Genomic DNA, 14,920 nt, shown 5'->3' with positions numbered 1-14,920 from the left:
TCCTTACTATCCTCATCCACCCCCTTCCCTCACGAACAGTCACGAACAGTCCCTTATTTACAAAAAATAGTAATTGTAATAAAAATAAAATAAAAAATACATCATTATTATTATTACATATAAAGACACTCAGACTACATCTCTTTTATATTTTTTATTATTGTGCAGGAGTATAAGCCTATTTAACTGCTATGCGTAGCAAAGCATTGTGGATTTCTAATTTCTGTAATTATGAATAAATGTGTTAAGGCAAAGGACAGCAAAAAACAAATACAAACAATCCAATATTAAAAAAAAACAAACAATTAACTCAGTATTCAAAGACAAACTGAAAGGTAACTTAAAAAGTAGAAGACACTTTTCTGTTTACAAACGTGACCTATGAACCAAAATGCTTTATTCAGTGGTCTCTCAAGTAATCCCTATTTCCAGCTTAGTTAAGATGAATATGTATTTTACAGTAATTACATGGACAAACACACTTCCATCTGGCAGTCAAATGGTGTGATTTCAAGTCCAGTGAATTGTTCAAGTTTTCCAGAAAACTGCTTATTGATTTCATTTAAGGGACAAATTTAAGGCTTTAAAAAGTCTCATTTTAGAAACCACCAGAAATACCATTTATAGAGGTTGGCTGTCCTTAATTCTTAAAAATATCATCTGTTATGTATATATATTTATATAAATACAAATTGATAAAAAATAAAGACTTTTCTGGCATGCTTTGTTCCCACCAAAATTTGTTTTAAGTGCTGTTTTTTGTCTCATCCGCTCACTTTGGCTTCATAGAACAAGTTAATCCATGGTACAAATGCTTCCCTTTAGTCAACAGAAGTTACAATGGTTAAGGCAATCAACGACCTCACTGGGAATGTTTCATAGGAAAGAGTCATCAGAAGCTGGGGCGTAAGAGAAGCCCACAAAGGCATCGTCGGCCTCCATTACACTGGCGTTGACTATGGAATGGTCTTGGGACCAGCAGATGGAGTTGGGGACCGGCTCGTCTGTGAACTCAGGATCGAAGTTTGAGATGTCACAGTAAGAGCTCTGGAAAAACATCAGGGGAAGAGGGAATAAAAACATGGGTCATATTAGCATTCAAGAAACTAATTTAAAACAAACAGGATGTGTGTATTTATAAAAGTTAATTTGATGACAAAATACAACAATTACAATAGTACAACAATAGTACATAAAATAAGACTTCTATTAACACCAGAAAGAGAGAGCATTCAAATATGATCAAATACAATACATAGCTTTCTTTAAATCTGCAGTCTTCAAAATCAATGTGAGTTATGATATATATTTTAAGTTCTGGGTGCAGACGTACAAAAGTCAAGACACTGTGAAACACCTCTAAGTTTCTGATTACTGGGAAACAAAAAAATATTTACCACTTTGGGTGTAAATGGAGGAGGGATCTTCTTCTGTACCAGGTCGTCCCAGTTGATGGATGAGAAGAAGCTGTGTGCTTTGATCTCATTCTGAAAATATAGCATAAACAACAACTTAAACTTAATCTTGTATCAATAGAAAGTTAGCTGAAAAAACCTGATTAATAAAATTCATTAATGACTGTTCATTTGTAACGTATCAGTGACATGATGTTCACAAATCGGCCACCAGAGGGAGCCCAAACACGTGGAGTTCTGCTGTACATGCAGTGTCTGTATGTGCTCAGTGTGAGTGTTCTGATTTATCCCACTCACAAAGTCATCACCCGACCCCAGTCTGTGTGTGCCATCTTTCTCCAGCAGGCCCTGGAGGATCGACCAGGCTGTGCTGGACGCACCGGGACGCATCACCAACGGCTTGTGGAGGATGTTGTCATACATTTCATGTGTGTCCCTGCTGTAGAATGGCGGCTAGAATATAAAAAGAAGAGACATTTAGCGGCATGTAAGTGAGTGTGACAGTACGATGAGGTTCTTTAACATTTAGCTGTAAAACGAACTGTGAAATTTGCTGCAGTTTACGTGTACATCACAGTAAAACTGAAAAGCTTTGTCTACGAAAGTAGTTAAACTATTAATTGTGTGGCATGCTGAAAATATAAGCATGATGCGTGGGGGATATTTGAGCAGACGTGGGCTCAAATCTCAAAAACTCACCAGGCCGAACAGCATTTCATACAGCACTGAACCCAGACACCACCAGTCGACTGTATTATCATATGGCTGCTTCCTCAGGACTTCTGGAGCTAAGTACTGGTCAGAAAAAGCACACAAACACAAAAATATAACACTGACATTTTGTTCTTGGCTTAAAATACACCAAATGTATATCAACTACTTTTAGTTATAAAAGCCTATTTTCCTCTCTGGAAAATGTGACTCATATCCCTGCACAGACAGCAGTATAGCCTTGAATGGAATACACTCACACTTTAATCATTAACCACACTTTATTCCAAAAAGTCTGTTAATGATTATTACGTTCTGATGCTGTACGTGAGACTTCTTTAAAGTGTCTGGTGCAAAAGTGGTAGAAATTAAACATCCAATTCAGTGGTGCCATACCTCAGGTGTTCCACAAAATGTCGTGGTGGTATCAGTCTGGGAAATGCCTTCCTTGCACAATCCAAAGTCCGTCAAAATGATATGCCCCTTTAAAGAGAGGACACAGGGACGTTTTTAGACAACATGTGCCACACAAGCAGCTCATTATCCCCGGGGACTGAGGATTCTATTGTTGCCCAGGAATGTTGGCTGCATTGAAGCTCAGGCAGTCCCATTCACCGTTCCCTCGCTTTCTCAATAAGGCTCGGCAAGAAATTCATTAGTAAGAGCTAATCCAATCACATGCTGGAACTGGAAATGACACTGTTGTGCACTGGTGGTACAATATGACTGGGAAAGAATGACATTAGTGCTGTATGGTCTTATGTAATAAATCTGCAGCCAGTGTTTAGGCACTATGGTTCCATGAATATATTGTCGATAAAATGATCTAACTTGAAAAAAGTTTGTGCTTTGTAATTACTGCTAGGGTGATTATGTCTCAATTGAACAGCAGTGTGTTGGGTTACACAGCAGGAATACTCACCTCATGGTCAAGGAGGATGTTTTCTGGCTTCAAGTCTCTGGACAAAATTAAAACAAATGAATGTCAGTAAATGTAGCACAGGGCGGTAGCCAGTATTAGGAAACACTGATGTCATAAGTCCAAACTACACCATTGCAACCCTATATCCTGCAGAAATAATAATAATATTTCTTAGATTTGTACTATTTTTTTAATCTAACAATGAAAATGCACATTTCTGTAAACTGATGGATGGATCTAAATGCTGCTTCAACAATGGGAGGAATATAACTCTGAGAATCAGCCTTACAGAAAACTATGAAGTGTGGTTTTGATTTTAGAATGTGCCTTTACATTCAGATTCTCAGGTTCAAAACCCCAAATTCCCCATAACAAAAAAAAGGTTGCTATGGCCCTGCAGACATATTATCATGTGAGCGTGAGCATGTGTCACACACACGTTTAATTTATCTTCAATTTCATACACTTCATGACATCAATGTTTGATTTATTTGATATGTGTATAAACAGTACCTAAAACATTGTAACATTTTCTAGATCTAAGTTGTGTCAATTTATGTCCATTAAAAGTGCTCCTTGTTGCCACTGTCAGGCAGATTATTACTTTAAGTGTCTGACAACATTACAGAAAACACCCTACGGAGAAATTAAACATTTTTCCTGACCTTTCACTGCCCAGTTTGTTATTGTGACCAAGTCTTGCTCAAGAAGAAGTATCATTCTGAAATATAGTGGGAGGTGACTTGTTGCAGGAAAAACAATGGTGGAGATGTTAGTGAGAGTTGGAGAAGTGCTGGGAAGAATTTGTTGTGTTGGAGTACAGAAAGAGTAGCTGAGCGTTATCTAAAAGCTTTTCAATGTCAGAATATTTAGCTGATTTCAATAAAGTGGAAAGTCTGCAAGATTTCAGAAGACTTCTCCTTGAGGGAGACTTGGTGACTCCACTAACAGACCAGAGGCCTGTACTATGAAGCCAGTTCAACTTATCCAGGATATCTTTTTGTTATCTGGCTTGACTAACCCTAACATTGGCCATCTAGATAAACAGTACTGCAAAACTGGTTATCAACCAGGTCAGTCGACTCTGGGTTTTCCTATCCAGCCATGAGCACGTTCATGTGAAAGAGGTGGGGCTGTTAATTACGAGTGACATCATCAGAACCAGGAATGTAGTAGGCTGCTTCATATCATATGAGATGTAAACAATACTCTGTAATCTTTTAACAGAAGTGTAGAAATATTGACAGCATGTGCTCCAATACTCTGAAGTTAACCTGCTCATTCTAAGTTACCACGGTGATTTATCCTGTTAAAAAGAGAACTGGCGGCACAGCAGTGAAAACCCAGAGTTAACCCTGAAGTTACCTGCTAACTCCAATCCCTGCTTTGTAGTACAGGTTCCAGATAAGCGAAAGGTAAAGAAAAACGTTTAATTTCTCTGTGGGGTCTTCTCCGTAATGTTGTGAGACACGTATAACAAAAATGTGTCCCTGTTGGTGGCAATACCAAGCATTTTTAATGGATGTAAATTGTTGGTGCACATTTACCCATAGGCATTACATTGCAGTCTGATTTGTTGCTACCGCTGCGACTGTGGCAGCCTCTCTCAATACTGGACCAATTAAAAAAATGCTGTCTCCATTAGTCATTTTCACACAAAGACATGGAAAAATAGGGTCTAGGTTGAAACATAGCAGTTTCCCTTCTAATAAACTTAACACAAAGCAAGTGTTCATTTGAATAAACCTCCAACATACCTGTAAACAATGTTGAGAGAATGCAGATATCCAAGTGCACTTGCCATTTCCGCAACGTAGAATTTTGCCCGGGGCTCTGGAAAGGTCCGCTCTTTTTGAAGATGGAAGAAAAGCTGAAATAGAAATGTTTCGTCCGATTATTGGAATGTATTATATGGCAAATGCATTGTAGGACCATGAGTACAAAAATCATATTAACCATGATGTGAGTAAGTTGCCAAACATACTCTTACGTGTACACTGCCTTTGTCAGCCCTTTATCTGGTTATGTCTTAACGTCACCTTTTTACACAAATAACTTTTACTGGAAAGTTTAAATATCGATCTGATTTAATTTTCATGTTACTGGTCTTTGTAGACAACTTATTCAGAAGGGCAAGAGACAGATTTACTGAGATACAGATTGTCGTTAGTCACCCTCAGACAGTCAGTCACACGTGGCAGCTTTAAAAAGGCCAATTGCATATGAAGGAGAGGCGCAGAGGAAGTCACACTGTGCGTGTTCTTTATCACAAATGTTGTGATCTCTAATGAGATTTTCACACATGGAGGTGTGTTGACAACCAACAGTGCCACACTGAGGGATTTCATCAAAGCTATTTAATACAAATTTCCTGTTTTACTGCCATTCTCAGCTTTTCTTGAACCTGTGAGTCATGTCTGTGTGAGCGCATTATTCACAAAACTGAAACGACTCACTTCTCCTCCGTTGACGAAATCCAAGATGAAGTATAGCTTGTCTGTGGTCTGGAACGAATAATGAAGCCCGACCAGGAAAGGATGTTTCACATTCTTCAGCAGCACGTTGCGCTCTGCCATGATGTGTTTTTGCTGATTAGGAAGAGTAATTTATTAGAGATTTATAATTTACATATGTGTGCCTGAAACATTGACAGAGTCATGGTCATATATCATCGTAAAGTTACCTCTTTTCTGTTGAGGATGACCTTTTTCTGTAAAACCTTGACGGCATAATACTTTCCATCATGTTTTCGTTTTGCGAGGAAAACCTGCATCACAAGGAAGAGAAAGCACAGTGAACAACGCATCACCAGCGTGATTCCAGATCTGATTCTCACTTCCTACATGGAAAGGCCAACACATGCAGAACTAAAACTTGTTGCTACCCCTGTGGAAAAAAACAACACCACAGAAACATCTCTAAACATAACTAATATATACGACAAAATTATAATATAACATAATTCTACAAAGTTGATTTGTAAACTGCTTTCTGTGTATTGAAACTAATACATTAAAGACAATACCTTATCTAAGCAGTACCCGTGAGAATTCTCACTCTGCAATGAACAGAAAACAACTGTGCTTTCCAGTATTGTGTTGTTCACATACCTTCCCAAAACTTCCCTTTCCTATGACTTTTAGAAAGTCAAAATCTGTGGGCTTGGCACTGAAAAGAAGAATTACAGCACATTAAATTCAGCGTATGTAAAAATACACTGTATGTGATTACACAGCTGCAAGGTTAGTAAAAACAGTAAGGCGGTCTGCTTTGTGCTAACACAGATTTCTGTAAATATAAGTGTTAAAGTAAATATACGATAAGATCACATGGGACTTTATCTATCCTGAGGGAAACTGTTGTGCAGCAGTACAAAGTAGGAAAGACTGCAAATATACAGAGATCAGACATAAATATAACACATCAAATATCAGTACGGTGCAAATCCAAACTATACACAGTGTCATGACATATAAACAGGTTGAACATACTGTGGGTTTCCAGAGGGTCCCAGGTTAATGTTTCTGGAGGTAGAGTTGTTCTGCTAAACAGAAGAGAAAACATTATCTAGATTAGCCGACAAAATGTAACTACAGGCCATTTTGTTTGAATAGTTGTTTTATTGTAGATTTTTGTATTATATGTTGGCTAGGTCTCTCTTGTGAAAGAGATTTTCAATCTCAATGGGACTTCCTGGTTAACTAAAGGTTAAATAAATAAATAAATAAAAACTATTATGAATTTGGAAGAAGCTGGAATCAGAGACTTTTGTCTTTTTTTTCTTTAAAAATTACTAAAACAGATTAATCCATTACCAAATAAGTTGGCGATTAATTTAAATGTTGACAACTAATTGATTAACCACTGCATCACCTAGACTATCCTACACATCAACTGAAAAGACATAGTCAGCAGGAAAACAAAAATATTCACAAAGAAAAACAGAAACTCAAGTTACTCACTTTGTCATCTTCATCCTCGGAGGCATCTGACAAGTTCTGCATTTTGTCCATCAACAGAAACGTCCTCACATCTGGACTGTGAAGTTAAAGAGGGACCAAGCAAAAACAAAGTTCGCATCAGCAAGTGAAGCACGACAAAGCAGAACATTCTGCATCTTTCTTAATCTAATTCACACCAAGTGTGAAGCATGGCTGAACACATTTGATCTCATTAGATTTTTTTGGACTCAGATATTGAAGCCGTTCATCCTGATAAAGTCAGCAATGTAGTGTAACATCATGAAAGTGAGAACACCGACACTTACTGGTTGCAGAGCTGAGGATGTGAGACAATCCGCTTGATGAACTCATGCAATCCTGCTCTTCTTTGCTTGATGAACTCTAATGTGAAGATAAATGTATCGTTTAAAACATACAATCACTAAGCAAACAACATGAATTTTTTTTTTTTTTTATATCAGTTACTGGAATTCTGTCTGAGTGCATATTTCATACATCAGTCTAATGTGAACACTCACCAGGTTCAAAATTGTCCCCAAATATCCTCTTAGCAGGGATTTTTAAGTTCATAGCTGGAAACTGTTTCCTTAACTGCATCAAAAGACAGGAGAGCAGCAGAGAAAATGACACAAGGGCTGGGAAACATCTATAGTCACAAGTATATAATTATTCTCAATGGTACTTTGAACAGCCATTAAATCAAAGACTAAGGGAATCAAAGACTCGTGGACAGATTTATGATAATGTGTCAAGATGTTCCACCACTCACTATGTTGTAGAGTTTATCAAACTCTGCGTAGCGTCTGAAGACAAACCATTCCTGTTGTCTAACATTGACGATCACTTTGTAAACCTAAAAAAGGGCAAGGTAGGTCTATGTAAGCACAAGGAGTAACATCACATGCTAATATGATCAACTGTTGTGATTGTATGCTTTTACAGAAATAACACTCATAGACTGACAATGAAACACACTGTAGAATTAAGTTGACACAGAACTGTCAATTGAACAACGAAGAGAATTTTTGTACGCACTGTGTAACGCTTTTTCTTGTCCCTCTGCTCGTTGTGGCAGGGTATGCTGACGTTGGGGAGACTGGGTTGCTCCTCCATCTTAGCGGCTGTCGGCATTCAAAGGTGCAAGGTCATAAAGTAATGCGTCCTCCTCAGGATAAGACTTCAAGTATACAACTGGCCCATCCCCATCCTGGGTCGCTGCTGCTGAGGAGAAAGGAGAACAGAACACTCTGTTATTCAGGAAGTGAAACTACTGTTTTCCCCTCTGCTCTCTACACACTTCAGCCTCAAGTGTTTAGGTTGTCCATACCTGACAAACATTCATCTCAGACAAGCAGCTTTTTGTTGTTGATTCTTTACTACTGTTTTGTTAGGCATTTCTTAGATGTTTGAGCCATGACATAGTCCTGTTGACTGTGGATCGTGCTTGCCTGCAAGTATCGCACTTGGTGTCAAAAAATGGCCCCAATCCCTATTCAACGAAATGTTCTTGTAAAAAACATAACATATAACTTCCTCAATGGAGCTTTTTAAACAGCTATTTGAAAGCCTTATCTTAAGGTCCCTGTGCTTTCTTGGAGAATGAAGATTGTGGCAAGTGTGCACAGGCAACAACAGGAGGGTCAGTGAGCTGCAACATGACAGCAGGCGGCCCCCCCCTCCTCCTGAGCAGCCAGTTAACTCACTCCTTCCTCTGAGCATGAACATCCCATCCTTCCTCTCATCTGATTATTCACTATAAAAATATACAGTACAGGCCAAAAGTTTGGACACACCTTCTCATTCAATGCGTTTTCTTTATTTTCATGACTATTTACATTGTAGATTCTCACTGAAGGCATCAAAACTATGAATGAACACATGTGGAGTTATGTACTTAACAAAAAAAGGTGAAATAACTGAAAACATGTTTTATATTCTAGTTTCTTCAAAATAGCCACCCTTTGCTCTGATTACTGCTTTGCACACTCTTGGCATTCTCTCCATGAGCTTCAAGAGGTAGTCACCTGAAATGGTTTCCACTTCACAGGTGTGCCTTATCAGGGTTAATGAGTGGAATTTCTTGCTTTATCAATGGGGTTGGGACCATCAGTTGTGTTGTGCAGAAGTCAGGTTAATACACAGCCGACAGCCCTATTGGACAACTGTTAAAATTCATATTATGGCAAGAACCAATCAGCTAACTAAAGAAAAATGAGTGGCCATCATTACTTTAAGAAATGAAGGTCAGTCAGTCCGGAAAATTGCAAAAACTATAAATGTGTCCCCAAGTGGAGTCGCAAAAACCATCAAGCGCTACAACGAAACTGTCACACATGAGGACCGACCCAGGAAAGGAAGACCAAGAGTCACCTCTGCTTCTGAGGATAAGTTCATCCGAGTCACCAGCCTCAGAAATCGCAAGTTAACAGCAGCTCAGATCAGAGACCAGATGAATGCCACACAGAGTTCTAGCAGCAGACCCATCTCTAGAACAACTGTTAAGAGGAGACTGCGCGAATCAGGCCTTCATGGTCAAATAGCTGCTAGGAAACCACTGCTAAGGAGAGGCAACAAGCAGAAGAGATTTGTTTGGGCCAAGAAACACAAGGAATGGACATTAGACCAGTGGAAATCTGTGCTTTGGTCTGATGAGTCCAAATTTGAGATCTTTGGTTCCAACCGCCGTGTCTTTGTGAGACGCAGAAAAGGTGAACGGATGGATTCCACATGCCTGGTTCCCACTGTGAAGCATGGAGGAGGAGGTGTGATGGTGTGGGGGTGTTTTGCTGGTGACACTGTTGGGGATTTATTCAAAACTGAAGGCACACTGAACCAGCATGGCTACCACAGCATCCTGCAGCGACATGCCATCCCATCCGGTTTGCGTTTAGTTGTACGATCATTTATTTTTCAACAGGACAATGACCCCAAACACACCTCCAGGCTGTGTAAGGGCTATTTGACCAAGAAGGAGAGTGATGGAGTGCTGCGGCAGATGACCTGGCCTCCACAGTCACCGGACCTGAACCCAGTGGAGATGGTTTGGGGTGAGCTGGACCGCAGAGTGAAGGCAAAGGGGCCAACAAGTGCTAAACACCTCTGGGAACTCCTTCAAGACTGTTGGAAAACCATTTCAGGTGACTACCTCTTGAAGCTCATGGAGAGAATGCCAAGAGTGTGCAAAGCAGTAATCAGAGCAAAGGGTGGCTATTTTGAAGAAACTAGAATATAAAACATGTTTTCAGTTATTTCACCTTTTTTTGTTAAGTACATAACTCCACATGTGTTCATTCATAGTTTTGATGCCTTCAGTGAGAATCTACAATGTAAATAGTCATGAAAATAAAGAAAACGCATCGAATGAGAAGGTGTGTCCAAACTTTTGGCCTGTACTGTACATATTATCATACATACAAACTGATTAATCAACTTGTTAAAGCCCCACATGAGAATTACAAGTCTCCGTCTTCCACGAGTATTCATCTCACACATACCGTCTTTAGCATGTGAACACACACACATAAGCCCACACTCATTCACAGTGACACACACACTGGCTCTCTTGCGCATGCTGGGTCTGTGACATTCTCCCTTGTTCCGGTCAGTAGAAAGGTATTTTTAAACAACCTTCCAGAGGTCTTTGAAGCTGGAGTTACACAATAGGTTAAGAGTAAGGCCCCCAGAGTTGTTCTTCCCCAGCGTTTAAAGAGAAATAAAGCTCATTGCTGAGGTGTAATAGACTCCTTCCCCTGACAACAGTAGTAACAAAAGGTCAAGACCTGAGTTCCCTGAAGATGGATACGGAGGTTAGGTTTATTACCATTGCAAAGAGTCTTATAAGTGAGTTATGATGAATTGGAAAAGGACATGATAGAAACCTATTATGTGTAGGGCAAATACTAAACACTGTGTGATGTAAATTAATCGCACACACAGATCTCTTTTCCTTCACCATGAGTTATGTAACGTCTTGTTTCTTCTACAACAAAGCTCTTTGTCTGCTGCCCTGACTCGTCCATTGTTTCATGTTCATGAGGTCAGCCTAGTTTGTTTAGTAGTTTTTGTTTTCTAACCGCAATCGCTATTACTCTCAGTGTTATTTGTTCACAACACAAGGAGAACCTGCTTTGGGTCAACATCCTCCCTCTGCGTATTGATTCCTGAACGCACCCTGAAGGGATATGTCATTCTGCTCACGTCGGGGTGAGGGTACAGCAAAAGAGCGCCCCTCTTTAAAATGCATGTGTGCGATCAGAGGGACCTTCATGCCCTCTTCATCACTAGTCCCCTTTTTCTCTTTTGTTCCCTTTAACTTTCTTTTGGTTTCAGTTTCAGCCACAGCTATCAAACCACAAAGACATCAAGAAAATAACATTTCCTCTACCACAATTGACTTCACTTTCATGCTGGAAGTTTTAAAGCTAGGGCTGTAACGAATCATTATGTTCACTGGAGTAGTCTGTAGATTATTTTCTCAATTAAACTGATGAATTGTTTGCTCTATTAAATGCAAAAAAAGCTTATCGAAATTTCTCAGAGCCCCAGGTAGTTTCATAAAATGTCTTGTGCAATTCAAATAAATTTGACAATGACATAAAACAAAAAAAACACAGAAAATCTTCACAGTTGAGAAGCTGTAGGCAGAAAAGTTTTGGATTTTGCGCTAGAAAAATGACAATTTCATTTTTAAAAACACTTGCTGATAAATTTTCTGTCAACTGAATGATTGATTGAGTAACAGTTAAAGCTCTTATTAAACTGGATTTTCAAGAGTGACATTCAGATGCCAAAGTGTGGCTGTATCAAACAGATTTAGCTCCTCCTATGGCCGCTGCAGGGGTCAACAGATGTGTTTGTGTTTTTAAAACTTGGCCATTAAACACAGAGAGCTGGTGAGGTTTGTGCAACTGTGGCTGGTGTGCACAAAAACGGTTGGCTATTTCCGTGAGCTGCTGCACATCTGTGCTTATTTTCATGGTTAACTGACTCTCTACGTCACTGGGTAGGACCCGCTTTTTAACATTCCAGAAATATTTTTTGTTCAGGGGAGAATTAACCTATAAGCGCCTAGTTAGTACGACTTACATTTTCAGCTGACACTGCTACTCCTTCATATGGAATGCTGCAGCTCACCACACCCACGTAGAGGCATTGTCAAGTTTGTAATAAGAATTCAAAACAAAGCTTGGAAAGGCATAACAAGTATGAAAAGGAACAAGATTAATGTTAAGCACATTCTCTGGCCGCTGTTTAGACCCAGCATGCTCTGCACGTATGCCACTACATGAATTAACTTGTGCTGACAGGCACAAATACGCTCAACTACTACACAGGATCAAAAATAGCATTCTTCCTGCTTAGCTCGAACACACATCCTTGCCTGTGGATATCCTATGAGGATGTTGAACATATTTTTTGCGACGTGTGTGGCCATGTATCATGCGTGACAAGCAGTTTCAGCGAGAAAACAAAGCTCACTTCACCCTACAATGTTAAATCAGTGCTGAAAGCTCAATCAGGCTTGCATCCACTGATAAACAAGGAAACACAGACCGATGCAAGCTGAAATGGTTTCTGGAGACAAACACAAAGAGCTGAAACAGGAAGACGACCTATTTCAAAAGAGCTACCAGATATTTTTAACTTTGCATAAATACAAATAAACTAATCAAAAGCTGTTTAGATTCACTTAGAAACGTTGACAATAAACCTAAATAGTCTGTTACATGTGGGATGCGACTTAATGACTAAAACATTTTTTCAATTTGGACTTATCTCATTATAATGCAACAGAGACAGATCTCTGACTGAGGAAGTGCAGCTGGAGAAGCGTGAGGGGCATGAACTCAGTCAACCTCCCGTGCATGCAACCAACCTCAGCATCTGGATAAACTCCTAAACTGACCTGACTGTCCAGACAGCTCACAGAAAGCCACAGTCTGCAAACTGTGGTGCTGACTTCCTTTTAGAAACAGGTCTGAATCAGCGTGTGCACTGACAAAACGACAAGCTCATCAGCCTTAGAAAATTAGACATCAAAGAATGCGGGATGCTCTTGCTGGGCAGGCCTAAACAACTTATGGCAAATCAGGTCTACCTGTGAGATCTGAACTCCCAAATCACAGTTCTCACAGATGTAGAGATCTCACATAGTAAAATCCATCGTTCATATCTTGAAATGTGTCATGTTATACAAAAAATGTTATAGATAGCTACATGTTACATCAAAGAAACAGCTGGGAACCTCCTCAAATCATGACAAGCAGAAAGCTAGCACATTTCTACGTTACGGAGTTGAAATATTAATCAATTGTCCTAACATTCTCCTATTTATGACTGTTTTAATTTCATTGTTCTTGTGTTAGAGAAGGGAGAATTATCAAGACATGCATCCTTCTTGTCACTACACACTTGTTACCTAAGTTTTATGTTGCATCACAGGAGGAAAAACATTCATATACACATCATCAGGCTTAAAAATGGTTGTCTGCCTCAGTCCATACCACACAGCTGAATCAATATCCATTTTGGGTCTAATTATGACAGCCTATGAGGTCTGACACATCATTTCTGCAGGCAGAGAACAATTATATTTGGGAGGATAACACGTCCCTGGCACACATCATTGAAAAGACCTCGCCTTGTTCAGTTTAAATTTGGCTGAGCTAACACCTAAGGCTATTTGTGTACTTACACCGGTACAACTTTTTTTTTTTTTTTTTTTTTTTTAAATCTCAGCACAGATCACGTGTGTTACAGGAAAGGAGCATAAATACTTTCTCCAGCCGAGGAGAGGAGATCAAAATGAGCCGGGGGAGGGAGGAGCTGAACACATAAACACAAATAAAACACCAACACGCACATTCCCACACCAAATGAGAGGACTGACATGCTGAAACAAGCCCCCACATGCAGCACAAACTGTAAACAATGCGGCAAAAGCTCACAGTTACACATGTGCTAAGTTCCTCGTTAATGCTACACAGCAAAGAAGCTAACCTAACTTTGTTTATAGTACTTTGCTTCCACTGTTTAGTGATGTCTTCGAGTAGAAAAAGTTATGTTAAGCTATATATAACGGTTAGCCCTTTTATTTTTATTTAAAAATAACGTTTTGTTACTTATATTGTTACTAAAGCGTCGTGTGCTAGGTATATGTAACCCAACGGCTAGCCAACACTACGTTAGCCAAACGAGAACAAGGTACCTTTTACATGGACATCACGTACCGTACAGTGTTCTGATGCGGTGTTCATCTATTTTCGCTGGTCCAGTGAGGATACTTCGCTCTACAGCATTCAAACCGTCACCACAGTCAACATTTTCCAGTTTTGGTCTGGACAAAAGCCCCTAAAGTCTCAAACTGAGCGTGTATTTTCTTGCTGTCCATAAGCGTACTGTCAAGTAAGTGAGAGAAGCAGGAAACATCAGTCTTTCCTGGCTGTAGAAAGTTCCAATGAAATTTTGTCACGGGACTTCACAACTGCAACAACCGTCAGGCCGGACACAATACACCGGTGCACTTCCGGTATGGCATTTCAAAATATAAGCAGATAACTTCGACGTAACATGAACATTTATTTTATTTTATTTGTTTTATTCTATTTTATTTCATTTTATTATTTTTATGTCCATATTATTGTCCATGTTATTATTAATATCATTATGTCCGTGAATTTGTTTTGGACTGATATTCACACCTAGCTGTCAGATGTCATCATTCAGTAACATTGATATATTTTATTTTATGGACAAACTGGATACAGTTATTTCACATACTATTAATCTTGTGATTATTCTGGGTAAATATCACATTCACGCTTGTATTATGGAAAGGATCCCTCCTTCACTGTGTTCATAACTTTCCCACCATCAAGCTGCTAAAATATATGGAAAAATTGAATAGTAAA

At 39.3% G+C, this 14,920-nt stretch overlaps 1 protein-coding gene across 3 annotated transcripts; it reads right to left on the bottom strand.

The window, feature by feature from the left end:
• Positions 1-139: 139 nt before the first annotated feature.
• sgk3 (serum/glucocorticoid regulated kinase family member 3) lies at positions 140-14,481 on the bottom strand. 3 transcript variants are annotated; one of them, XM_049565028.1, is made up of 17 exons: positions 14,240-14,481; positions 8,046-8,231; positions 7,780-7,863; positions 7,529-7,601; positions 7,316-7,391; positions 7,011-7,086; positions 6,540-6,592; positions 6,159-6,216; positions 5,732-5,815; positions 5,505-5,636; positions 4,806-4,918; positions 3,049-3,085; positions 2,523-2,609; positions 2,115-2,210; positions 1,713-1,868; positions 1,398-1,487; positions 140-1,047 (listed from the first exon to the last, which is right to left on the bottom strand). In XM_049565028.1, exons 2-17 carry the CDS (start codon positions 8,139-8,141, stop codon positions 877-879), a joined length of 1,482 nt encoding a protein of 493 aa, XP_049420985.1. In that variant the 5' UTR covers positions 8,142-8,231; positions 14,240-14,481; the 3' UTR covers positions 140-876. The 3 variants fall into 3 exon arrangements, with proteins under 3 accessions (XP_049420985.1, XP_049420984.1, XP_049420986.1); XM_049565027.1 differs by having other exon boundaries at positions 8,046-8,228; XM_049565029.1 differs by having other exon boundaries at positions 6,540-6,589; positions 8,046-8,228.
• Positions 14,482-14,920: the final 439 nt, after the last annotated feature.

Source organism: Epinephelus fuscoguttatus, linkage group LG21 (assembly GCF_011397635.1).
Source record: "Epinephelus fuscoguttatus linkage group LG21, E.fuscoguttatus.final_Chr_v1".
Lineage (NCBI taxonomy): Eukaryota > Metazoa > Chordata > Actinopteri > Perciformes > Serranidae > Epinephelus > Epinephelus fuscoguttatus.
This window is presented reverse-complemented; position numbering and strand designations above follow the sequence as displayed.